Source organism: Ahaetulla prasina, chromosome 14 (assembly GCF_028640845.1).
Source record: "Ahaetulla prasina isolate Xishuangbanna chromosome 14, ASM2864084v1, whole genome shotgun sequence".
NCBI classification, from domain to species: Eukaryota; Metazoa; Chordata; class Lepidosauria; order Squamata; family Colubridae; genus Ahaetulla; species Ahaetulla prasina.
In genome coordinates this window covers 18,335,252-18,348,076 of record NC_080552.1, presented here as the reverse complement: position 1 = coordinate 18,348,076, position 12,825 = coordinate 18,335,252, and the positions used below count along the sequence as shown (strand labels likewise).

Genomic DNA, 12,825 nt, shown 5'->3' with positions numbered 1-12,825 from the left:
TATTATTATTATTATTATTATTTAATTTGTATACCGCCCTTCTCCCGAAGGACTCAGGGCAGTTAACAGCCATAATAAAAATGACAGTCAATAAATACAATACAAATAAAACAATAACTAAAAAACTTATTCAAAATTTGGCCCAAATTTAAAATACATTTAAAACCCTAAAAAAACCAATTAAAAATTAAAAACCCATAAAACCCATTGCTGCATAAGGCCCTGAAGAATCTGCTACAAAATTTGTTTAGTATTTCTTTATATCTCGCCCACTCAGCTTTCATATCTACAATGGGACTAGAACTCGCAGTCTCCTGGTGATTGGCTCAAAGTCACCTAGCTGACTTTCATGCCTAAGGCAGGACTAGAATTCATCATCTCCTAGTGATTGGTCTGAAGTCAACCAGTCAGCTTTCATATCTACAATGGGACTAGAACTCACCATCTCCTGGTGATTGGCCCAAAGTCAACCACAGCTTTCCTATCTAAAGTGGGACTACAACTCACTGTCTCCTGGTGATTGATCTGAAGTCAGCCAGTCAGCTTTCCTATCTAAAGTGGGACTAGAACTCACTGTCTCCTGGTGATTGGTCTGAAGTCAGCCAGTCAGCTTTCCTATCTAAAGTGGGACTAGAACTCACTGTCTCCTGGTGATTGGTCTGAAGTCAGCCAGTCAGCTTTCCTATCTAAAGTGGGACTAGAACTCACTGTCTCCTGGTGATTGGTCCGAAAGTCATCCAGCCGGCTGAGGCAAAAACTAGAACTCACTGTCTCCAAGCTTCTAACCTGGTGCCTTAACCAAATGGCTCCTTCTAAGGCAGCCTAGGTGTGAACAAAATCCTGAGGAATATTTAACAGGAATTTTTTGTCTGCATGGAAATAAACCGCCTCAGCTTACAGAAGGACCTGTAGGCACCGTTCTCTGACTGCCAACAGGGGTCAGTCAGCAGCTACCGACGGGCTGTTTTGCTCCGCAAGGTAAGAGGGAAAGCTGAGCCAGCCCTACTGAATCCGACTCTCTCAGCCCTGAGCAGACAGCAGAAAGAGGTTTCCTTCCAAGGCCATCCACTCCTCAATGGCGCTGCCGTTTTCTGCCCTCCAGGTGTTTTGGGGGGTGCTGTTTCTGGCCACCAGAGCTGCAGGTAAGTCAGACCAACTCCTCTTTCTCAGGGAAGGGGGAGGAGGAGGAGGAGAAAACAGGACTGGCAGCGGTTCTGGAATTTGCTGTGAATTCATGATAAGAAGATGCCCTCCGCTTCCGGAGGTGAACGTATTAAAATGCCACGGCTGTCTTTTATTTACTTTGAAGGGTTTTCCAGAATCCTCTTGCCTGTGGATGAGGAAGTGGGGGGGGGATGACTTTTTTAAGATTTGCAGTCCTGAGTGATTAGAAGGGGCCTCTGTGGCTCAGACTGGTAAGACAGTCTGTTATTAACAGCAGCTGCTTGCAATTACTGCAGGTTCAAGCCCCACCAGGCCCAAGGTTGACTCAGCCTTCCATCCTTTATAAGGTAGGTAAAATGAGGACCCAGATTGTTGGGGGCAATAAAGTTGACTTTGTATATAATATACAAATGGATGAAGACTATTGCTTGACATAGTGTAAGCCGCCTTGAGTCTTCGGAGAAGGGCGGGATATAAATGCAAATAAAAACAAAAAAGAGGGGGTGCACGACCTGAGGTTTTATTTTATTTATTTTATTTATTTATTGGTCACAACAGTGTATATATAAGCATAAGCATGAAGTAACTATACGATATATAAGCATATATATAAGCATAAGTGTGTAATAACTATACGAAATTGGATATAATCAAAGGGAACATTAGGACAGGAACGGAAGGCACGCTGCTGCTCTTATGCGCGCTTGTTGTGGGGGTTCCCCAAATACTCTCTATTTGCACGATGATTAAGGAAAATATTTTACATTTTATTGTAAAATATTTTACAAGAAGAGTTCTCCACTCCTCTGAATACAACAAAATACCTTATGCCACCAGACTTGAAATCTTGGGTTTAGAAAACTTAGAACTCCGCCGCCTTCGACAGGACCTGTGTTTAACTCATAGAATCATCTATTGCAATGTCCTTCCTGTTGAAGACTACTTCAGCTGCAATCACAACAATACAAGAGCAAACAATAGATTTAAGCTTAATGTGAACCGCTTCAATCTTGATTGCAGAAAATGTGACTTCTGTAACAGAGTTGTTAAAGCTTGGAACACACTACCTGACTCTGTGGTCTCTTCTCAAAATCCCCAAAGCTTTAACCAAAAACTGTCTACTATTGACCTCACCCCATTCTTAAGAGGTCTGTAAGGGGCGTGCATAAGAGCACAAACGTGCCTACCTTCCTGTCCTATTGTTTCCTTTCATTATATCCAATTAATATAGTTATTACATACTTATGCTTATATATATATGCTTATATATTATATAGTTACTTTCATGCTTATGCTTATATATACTGTTGTGACAAAATAAATAAATAAAAATAATAAAATAAATCAAGACAGCTCAAGGATCCATCTCAGCATTGAGCCCGCTCAGTAACATTCCCCGCTCAGTGGAGGAGAATATTTGAATGTATTCTACAGCGCCCACCCGCCCGCCACTCTCCCTGAGACAGTGGCTGAATCCACACAACACACTAAAGCTTGCAAGAAGACACTGAACTGCCCTCTGTCAGAAATGGAATAGTAGGGTCTCCTGGTTTTGGGGGTGGGGGTTGAACTAGATGATCTACAAGGTCCCTTCCAATTCTGTTATTCTGTAATTAATTCTGTAAAGCCCTAAATAGCTGAATTATAGTTTAAACCAGGGGTCTCCAACCTTGGCAACTTTAAATCAGGCGGACTTCAATTCCCAGAACCCCCCAGCTCTGGGAGTTGAAGTCCGCCTGGCTTAAAGTTGCCAAGGTTGGAGACCCCTGGTTTAAACTAATGTTGTTTGGCCGTCTGCTTTGTCCATGTTAAAGAAACCCCCGAAAACCTAGCATCAATCGCAATAACCATTTTGCTGGCTTTAAATAGTTTCCTGAATGTTAGCTTTCATGCTTAGGCCATCACACAAATGTGTGAAACATTTCACTCCAAAGGGACAATTATTTTGGTCTACTGAATGAAATTTAGATGAACAGCCCCGTTTCTTTTTCCTACAGTTTAACGTCTGATCAGCTACCTTTTTTTGTGGGTGGGGGATATTCTGAAAAAGCTGGCTTTGGCTGGCTCCATACCTTAAAGCTTGGTCTCTTCAATTAGGGTTAGTTAGCCAAGCTGCAGTTAGTTGGCTTTGCACAAGAGCTAAGTTTTTAAAGTCAAAAATCAAGCCACAATGATTTGATGGCAAACTAGGGTTGAAACAAGCCGGGTGTTCTGTCCCCCTCGCCTCAGTCCGAGCGATGGCTTAATTAGCTGGCACTATCAGCTCTGGCAGCAAATTAGCGAGCGTCTGCCAAGTGATTCTGTTATTTCCCTTGATGCCGATGAGTCACCCAGGAACAAACAGTACTTCAGCTCTTAGTTAAGCAGTTGATTTGCCTGCTACGAAGAGGCACAGCAGCCCTTGCTGCTTTTACATCCTGTGGGGTGTGGCTCCATGACTCAGCACTTCCTAGGCCTGCCCCATCCCTGCTTCTGTTGTTCCCGCCACTCCTGCCTACGAAACCTAGGGTCCAGCCAGGCCTGATTGCCATCAGCTGGGTCTGGAGGCGTGGCCTGGGGGGGGAAGAGTCAGGGGACGGAGGCCTTGTTATCTCCTCCACCTGGCCTGCCTCTGGCTCCTGGAGCTGAGCCAGGGAAGCCGGTGCTCCCAAGGTAAGTCCTGATGGCCCTTCCCCCTCACTTTCCAAGTCACATTCTGGCAGGGGGCCCGGCTCGGGGGGGGGCGGAGACACACAACACCAGAGCGTAGTTTGGCAAGTAAATCCTGGCTTTGTTTAATGAAAATGAGTCTGCCTTTTGTCAGGAAAGCAAGAAATGTGAAATGAAGAAAGCTTAAAAAAAAAAAAACACCACGATAAACGTTTTGCTTTTTTTAATGGATCAGGAACTTCAAAGCCAGGATACAGGACTGAACCAGGGGTAAAATGCGTTTGTAGCAAATGTTTAAAATAAAATCAGTGTTCCCCTGTTTAAGGCTATGTTAAACCGCTCTTAGGGTTTTACACTGCAAGTCCCTTATTTTAGCATGTTGGAAAATGGCCCCACCTATTCTCAGCTAACATGGGTAGAGCAAGTCACAGGGCTGTAAGTTGCCAACCCCTGGCGTCTAAAATCATTCCTGCAATTTTTACGAACGTTTGGATATTCTTCACCCACTCTTTGGAGTTGAAGGGGGACGAAGACGTGCCTCACCCAATGGCTCATTTTGCCTTGATTTGATGTGGGTTTGGGAAGTGAGCATAAGGGTGTTTTTAAACAGATTAACAGAGTCGGAAGAGACCTTGTAGGTCATCTAGTCCAACCCCTCCACACCCGAGCAGGAGACCCTACACCATCTCTGACAAATGGCAGTCCAATCTTTTCTTGAAAGCCTCCAGTGATGAAACTCCCACAACTTCCGAAGGCAGCTTCTGTTCCATGGGTTGATTGTTCTCACTGTCAGAAAATTCCTCCTTATTTCCAGGTTGAATCTCTCCTTGTTCAGTTTCCATCCATTGTTCCTTGTCTGGCCTTCAAGAGCTTTGGAAAATAGCTTGACCCTCCTCTCCTCTCTGTGGCAGCCCCTTAAATATTGGAAGGCTGCTATCCTGTCTCCCCTGGTCCTTCTCTTCACTAGACCAGCCATGCCCAGTTCCTGCAACCGTTCTTCATATGTTTCAGCCTCCAGCCCCCTAATAATTCTGGTTCCTCTTCTCTGTACTTTTTCTAGAGTCTCAACTTCTTTTTTTATAGCATGGTGACCAAAACTGGATGCAGTATTCTAGGTGTGGTCTTACTAGGGCTTTATAGAATGGTATTATAGAGTGGTATGTGAGAATGACCTTGGGGGATGAGGGATGCCCAGGAAACCATCAAATAAGAGAGTGGGGGAACCCCCAGTGACTTAATGGGCAGAGGAAAGAAACGTAGGAAGGACCCACCCCGATGGTACAGATGGTTAAAGAAGGAGCAGTGGTGGGTTGCTATCAGTTCGCCCCAGATCGGGCGAACGGGTAGCAGAGGGAGGCTCTGCCCACCCGCCCAGAAAGTGTCGTGTCCCACTCCTCCGCTGACGGCCGGGTCAAGGAAATCCGAATCAGGCGTGCCTCTGCAACTCTGCCAAAGTCCTAGCAAAGTCCTCAGGGCAGGCAGGAGACCAGAAAGTGACTTCAGCAAGATATGTTTAGACTTTGCCTGACTCAGAGAATGCCAGAAAGCAGATCCTTTATATAGGCCATGGGGTGTGGCTCCATGACTCAGTACTTATCCAGGCCTGCCCCTCCCTTCCTTCTGTTGCCTCCGTCTATCAAGTCTTCTGATGCGAGGGTCACTCCAGTCTGCAGCTGTTGGCAATTGACATCCCTCAGGCTCACATGCTGTGGAGGAGGGGGAGGGGTCTAGTTGCTCCGTTTGCCTGGGCATGGAGCCAGAGCTGGGGGCTGGAGATACTTCCTCCTCTTCAGCCTGTCTGGGCATGGAGCCAGGGCTGGGGCCGGGAGGCATACTAGGACATTCCTCCGTGTTCGGAAGCAGATAAGAAGGCCCCGGCTGTGGTGAGATCAGACGAGACACAACAGAAAGCTTCCGCACTTGTGCAAAAGCATCGCACGCACAAAAGTGTGCGTGTGTCCACGAGCAAACCGGTAGCGGCGAGATTTGAAACCCAGTACTGAGTGGGAGATTTGTACCTTCAGATTTGCAAGACTGACATCACCTGTCCAGGTACACCAGACAAAGAAACACAGCTAGAAATGCTGCCTCTGCTTCCTAGTAAGGTTCCATTAACAGAATCGTGCGATGTTCAATATTGTTGCAGAATGGAGGCGAGAGGGGACAAGCGTGGAGGATCCCAAGGAGGCTGTCCAGAAAATAGGACGTTTCATCATGGCATTGAAGTTGCCGGAGGAAGTCCAAGCGGAGCGAGAAACTCAAGGCAAGATGCAGAGTTTGGAAATCTCAGGGGCTTTAGGAAAAAATATGTCTATATATTAAAAAAAATTCCCCTTACTCTAGCACTGATGACGTTACCTAGCTGTTTACCTGCAAGTAAACAGCCAAGCTCAGAGAGCACCAAGAATCCCACAGCCACATCCTCCTCCTCCTCTCCCCAAACACCACTCCCGTCCCATCTCACACTGATGAAGTTACCTAGTTGGGTAATGAAAGGTCTACAAGAAAACCACCAAGCTCAGAGAGCACCAAGGACCCCATAGTCCTCCTCTTTTCCCTCCTCCCCTTTCCCTCCTCCTCCTCCTCCACAAACACCATTCCCTTCTCACACTGATGAAGTTACCTAGTTGGGTAATGAAAGGTCTACAAGAAAACCACCAAGCTCAGAGAACACCAAGGACCCCATAGTCCTCCTCCTTTACCTCCACTCCTTTTCTTTCTCCTCCTCCTCCACAAACCCCACTCCCATCTCACACTGATGGTGAGGTTACCTAGTTGGGTAACGAGATGTCTGCAAGAAAACCACCAAGCTCAGGGATCACCAAGGACCCCTTATTTCAACCCCGAGCTACAGACGTTCTCCTTTATCGATTCCCCTCCTCTGCCCGCCAACCCAGGGACTTCAGAAACAACACACTTTGTCAGCTCAGCTATAAAACATACAGAAGGCCAAGCCATGTTAATAAAAGCAGTAGAAACTAGAAGGCAGTTTAATAGTAACTTCTTGGGGGAAATTATATATAATCAGGAAATCCTTTCTCTTTGTTCTCTCAGAATAATTGTCTTTGTAGTCCTACACTCACAGCCTCACCCCAGTTCCCTTGCTAAATACCACGTGCTGCTATATCCAATCAAATACTTTGCTTCTGGATCCGACCACATGCCCCTTCCGAAATGCATAACTATCTATTCCAGCGTTGGGGGTCGAATGACTATTTGCTAGGGGTCGCCTAAGACCATCGGAGATATGGGAAGTATACTTGCGAGTTGAAGAATCGGGAATTTGGCTTCAGGCGTGATGAATTAAAAAAGAGAGAAATCTTTGCTCTGATGTCTCCCTCTCAAGCCAGCTGCAATCACTCCCAATCGCTAGCCTAATCTGGCTTCAGGCGCCATAAACTTAATAGGGGAGGAGTCTCCGCTTTAATGCCTCCGTCCTCAAGGCAATCGCAAGCAGTTCAGATCGCTAGCCAATACGGCTTCAGGCGCGATAAATTCAAAACGAAAATAATTTTACGGTTGGGGTCGCCACATCGTGGGGAATTGTATTAAAGGGGTCGCCACATCGTGGGGAATTGTATTAAAGGAGTCACAGCACTATAAAGGTTGAGAACCACTGATCTATTCCATTCTCGCCCTTCTTAGTTAGGTTCGGCTACCTCCGGTACCGCATTAACTCAGTTGCCTTTCATTGGAATTGGGTACCAACCTTCAGCTAAGGAGGCCCTGCCCTCAGATTTGCTGCACCAAAGGAAAAGCAAGCCCAGAGGGCAACATAACACCCTTCTGCTATTACTCAGTGGGTTGTTCAGACTGAAAAAGGTTTTGAGTTAAACCTTTGAGACTTCTCAACTTAAGAAGTTAGGACAAAGAGGGGAATTTCTTGCTTACCAGTTTCTTGTTATCTCTTTTTCTTTATCTCTCTCTCTTTCTCAGATGCTGTAAGAAGCATAAACATCACAGGCGCCACCGAAGCTCGCGTCATGGAAAACTTAAATTTATCTCTGCATATCCAAGGGAGGTAAGCAATAGGTGTTTTGGTTTTTTTAAGAAATCCAATATATTTCCCCCAAGCTATCCTCTTTTTTCTTAGAATCATAAAATCATAGACCCATACAGTTTGTATATGAATATGTATATGTATATGTATATGTATATGTATATGTATATGTATATGTATATGTATATGTATATGTATTACAAACTATACTAAAAATACGAGTTCCAGGCATATTTGTAAAACAAGAAATAGACATTCTGTGAGCTCTGGAATGAAAATAATTAAAATTTTAATTATTTTTGTTCTGGAGCTCGCAGAATGTCTGTTTCTTGTTTTACATATGCATACATACATACATACATACATACATACATACATACATACATACATACGCATGCATCTATTCTATTCTGTTCTATTCTATTCTATTCTATTCTACATTTTAACCTTCACTGGAATAAAGACACTTGTAGCTGTTGACTTGCCTCCAGAAGTTGTGAATGCTCCAACACTGGAAGTTTTTAAGAAGATGTTGGATGACCATGTGAGTGAAGTGTTGTAGGGTTTCCTGCCTAAGCAGGGGGTTGGACTAGAAGACCTCCAAGGTCCCTTCCAACTCTGTTATTCTATTCTATTCTGTATTTGAATCGATGGATCCCATCTTAGCTTAAGCGTCAGCAGAATCACACCCATGGGCATTAATGCATAAGCGAGAAGGTGAACTGACTGCTACCCTCCAGAGTTGTTAATATTAGCAGTCCGACCCATCCCTGAAAGGACACAGGTCATCTCTTAATTCGGTTGAGCAAAGGGCAGCTCGGTTCTCATTTCAAAACATTTCCAGCACAGTCTTAAAAAATAAGGAAAAGCAAGTTTGGTCTCCAGGCAAAACGTGACTCCAAAATCATCAGCGAGAAATTTTGAGACTGGCACGTTGGAGCGGCCCTGCTCTTTCGTCAGGATTAAAAGGTAGTCCTCGAGTTACGACCACAAGGGAGCCTGGAATTTGTGTCGCTACGTGAAATATTTGTTAAGAGAGTTTGCCCCCGTTTTAGGACTTTTCTTGCCAGAGTCGTTAAGTGAATCATCGCAGTTTTTTTTTTTAATTTGCATTTATATCCCACCCTTCTCCGAAGACTCAGGGCGGCTTACACTATGTCAAGCAATAGTCTTCACCCATTTGTATATTATATACAAAGTCAACTTATTGCCCCCAACAATCTGGGTCCTCATTTTACCTACCTTATAAAGGATGGAAGGCTGAGTCAACCTTGGGCCTGGTGGGACTTGAACCTGCAGTAATTGCAAGCAGCTGCTGTTAATAACAGACTGCATTAGCCTGTTGAGCCACCAGAGGCCCCTGTTGAGTTCCCAGAGTCTGTGGGCATGGCTTGGAGGGTTGAGTAGCATGGTTTATTTTGACAGGAGCCTGTCTGTAGGTGAGGAACAATAACAACAGTCTGCTTGGAAGAATCACAATGTGTCTTTTTTTTAAAAAAAATTATTATTTTGGGAGCTCAAAGAGCTGATCTTTGTATTCATTTCTTTTTAGTCCTCCACTGAGTTTATGCTGGTTAATCAAGACGGAATGTATCCCGCTTGTGGGAGACCAGTGCCACCTAGTGGTGATGAATAGCACGCAATACTATCTGAACCACACCTTCAACCATGCTGGACAATACTGCCTTAGTATCCGGGTAGAGAACCGAGTGAACATCTTGCAGTCCTACCAGAAGATTAAGATAAGGCCCTCAGGTGAGGTTCGGGTGGATCTATGGGGCTCTTTTGCCTAGGGACCCTGATTCTTCCCCCACATGATTTCCTTCTCTCCCTTCCCACCTGGGATACGTATGGCCTGAAGCAGTCGTGGGATACAAAAAAAATTATTACTGGGTCTGTGGGCGTGGCTTGGTGGTCATGGCAGGGGAAGGATACTGCAAAATCCCCACTCTGGGGGAAGGATACTGCAAAATCCCCATTCCCACCCCACTCCAGGGGAAGGATACTGCAAAATCCCCATTCCCTCCCCACTCCAGGGGAAGGATACTGCAATATCTCCATTCCCCCCCGCACTCCAGGGGAAGGATACTGCAAAATCCCCATTCCCTCCCCACTCCAGGGGAAGGATACTGCAAAATCCCCATTCCCTCCCCACTCCAGGGGAAGGATACTGCAAAATCCCCATTCCCTCCCCACTCCAGGGGAAGGATACTGCAAAACCTCCATTCCTCCCACTCCAGGGAAGGATACTGCAAAATCTCCATTCCTCCCACTCCAGGGGAAGATACTGCAAAATCTCCATTCCTTCCCCACTCCAGGGGAAGGATACTGCAAAATCCCCATTCCCTCCCCACTCCAGGGGAAGGATACTGCAAAATCCCCATTCCCTCCCCACTCCAGGGGAAGGATACTGCAATATCTCCATTCCCTCCCCACTCCAGGGGAAGGATACTGCAAAATCCCCATTCCCTCCCCACTCCAGGGGAAGGATACTGCAAAATCTCCATTCCCTCCCCACTCCAGGGGGAAGATACTGCAAAATCTCCATTCCTTCCCCACTTCAGGGGAAGGATACTGCAAAATCCCCATTCCCTCTCCACTCCAGGGGGAAGATACTGCAAAATCTCCATTCCTTCCCCACTCCAGGGGAAGGATACTGCAAAATCTCCATTCCCACCCCATTCTGGGCCAGCCAGAGGTGATATTTGGTGGTTCTCTGAACTGCTCAAAATTTCCACTGCCGGTTTTCCAGAACCTGTCAGAACCTGCTGAATTTCACCCCTGATCTGCGTTCAGTGTACATAAAGGAAAAATAATATATATTCGTCAAGAATCATAAGATACAACACTTACTGACAGTCATAGGATACTAATAAGCAATCAAATCATACTAGGAAACAATGAAAAAAATGCAGTATGGCCGGCAAACTCTGCCCACAGTCAGGAGTTCGATCCTGACCAGCTGAAGGTTGAGTCAGCCTTCCATCCTTCCAAGGTCAGTAAAATGAGGAGCCAGATTGTTGGGGGAAAATAGGCTGACTCTGTAAGCCGCTTAGAGAGGGCTGTCAAGCACTGTGAAGCGGTATATAAAAGTGCTATTGCTAGTGCTAAATATAACATTTTAAGGTATCCTTCTCTTGACCTTGGAAGCTCTCCTCGGCTATCATCATTCTTGGAACTGAAAGTGGGCCATTTGCGACTATTTGCAAGCTCAGCCTTGCCTAATTGAGGCCAGCAGAAAGCTTCCGGTGCTCCCTCAAGGATTTTTTCCTTCTGTCCTTCAACAGGCATCCCCGCAGTTTTCTTCGTCCTGCCCTGCGTCATCCTTTTGCTGGCCATGCTGGGTTTAGCCATCTACATGACCTTTAGAAGCCCCGTGCAGCAGAAAGACCTGGTGGAGGTGAGCAATCTTCATTTTGCTAAACCTTAGCTAGCAAACCTGGCAGCTTTGATCCCTTGTTTGGATACCTCTTCCCAGACCGTTCCAAACCCAAGATTTAAAGCTTGTTCATGTGCAAGGATTGTCCCCTTCCCCAGTCCTCCCATCCAGCTCCAGTCCTCCCCAATGCTTGGTCTTCTCCCAGTCCTTCCAGTCTTCCCATCCACCTCCATTCCTGTCTTCTCCCAGTCAGTCCCCACCCGCAGTCTGCAGCCTGTACTCCCATCCACCTTTAGTCCTATCTGTTCCCAATCCTCCCCAGGCTTCCCGTCCACCTCCAGTCCTCTCCAATGCATTGTCTCCTCCCAGCCCTTCTCCCAGTCCTCCCCAGTCCTTTCTGTATCCTCCCAGTCTTCCCCAGTCTGCAGCCTGTCCTCCCAATCCACCCAATCTGTACCCTGTCCTCCCATCCACCTCCAATCCTCCCCAATCCTCCCTTAACTGCTCCCAATCCTCCTCCCCAGTGCTCCCTGTTCTTCCCAGTCCTTCGCCCAGTCCTCCCCCTCTTCCCTGTCCTCCCATCCATCTCCAATCTTCCCCAGTCCTCCCAGTCTCCTCCCAGTCCTCCCCAGTCCTTTCTTTCTCCTCCCAGTCCTTCGCCCAGCCCTCCCCTCTCTTCCCTGTCCTCCCATCCACCTCTAGTCCTCCCCAATGCTTCTTCTTCTCCCAGCCCTTCTTCCAGTCTTCCCCCTCTTCCTTTTCCTCCCATCCATCTCCAATCTTCCCCAGTCCTCCCCAGTCCTCCCAGTCTCCTCCCAGTCCTCCTCCCAGTCCTCCCTGTTCCTCCCAGTCCTCCTCCCTCTTCCCTGTCCTCCCATTCACCCCCCACGTCCCTGTTTCCTCCCAGTCCTTCTTCCCCGGTTCTCTGACGCTCCCTTGAGAGTTCCTCGCTAATCCTCCAGCAGCTGAAGATTCTCTCCGGCCCAACCAAGAATTTTGCCGATCTTGCTGACTTGCAGGTTGCCGATTTTGACTTCTCCCCCACCTCCGCCAAGAAGCCATCCAGCGCCCGATGGAACTGGGGCCAGATTTGCTGTGGAACCTGCTGCTTCCTTTGGTCGTCTCCGGAGCGTTGCCACCCAGCCGAAGAGCACCATCGCCTCCTTCAGTCCCTCTGCAAATCCAGACGGCCGTACAGTGCCTGAAAGAGACCCTCGGTCCCCCAATTGACTTCTGGTTGTGTGTGTGGGGCGGGGGGTCCAGCGAGTTTGCTTTGCCACCCCTCAGTGCTTTGTGAATCATCGGCGACTTCGCCGACGTGGGTGAAGAAGTGTTCCTTAAATCAGGGGTCTCCAATCTTGGCAACTTTAAGTCTGGAGGAGTTCAACTCCCAGAATTCTGGAAGTTGAAGTCCACCAGGCTTAAAGTTGCCAAGGTTGGAGACCCCTGCCTTAAATGACAGACTATCGGGAAAGAGAGTAAGCTTCACACCGTCACCCTGCCAAAAATCTGCCTTAAAGCCCTTTGGAAAGGAAAAAAAAAAAAAACCCAGAGGGTTCCAGTTTTTCCGCCTTATGCTCAGGACGCTTGAAAATGTCTTTGCAATTTCTCTTGGGAGAATTTTAGGACTGGT

The 12,825-nt window shown here is 46.8% G+C and overlaps 1 protein-coding gene across 1 annotated transcript; it reads left to right on the top strand.

The window, feature by feature from the left end:
• Positions 1 to 5,940: 5,940 nt before the first annotated feature.
• Positions 5,941 to 12,397, top strand: TMEM130 (transmembrane protein 130). The gene is made up of 5 exons (XM_058157768.1): positions 5,941 to 6,076; positions 7,750 to 7,834; positions 9,366 to 9,568; positions 11,101 to 11,213; positions 12,212 to 12,397. The coding sequence occupies exons 1-5, from the start codon at positions 5,941 to 5,943 to the stop codon at positions 12,395 to 12,397; spliced, it is 723 nt and encodes a 240-aa protein (XP_058013751.1).
• The last annotated feature ends 428 nt before the right edge of the window (positions 12,398 to 12,825 follow it).

Coding starts and splice junctions, on each gene's coding strand:
- TMEM130 (XM_058157768.1), top strand. CDS start 5,941: ATGTTCAATATTGTTGCAGAATGGAGGCGAGAGGGGACAAGCGTGGAG. Junction 6,077..7,749: donor AGCGGAGCGAGAAACTCAAG/GCAAGATGCAGA, acceptor TCTCTTTCTCAG/ATGCTGTAAGAAGCATAAAC. Junction 7,835..9,365: donor TCTCTGCATATCCAAGGGAG/GTAAGCAATAGG, acceptor ATTTCTTTTTAG/TCCTCCACTGAGTTTATGCT.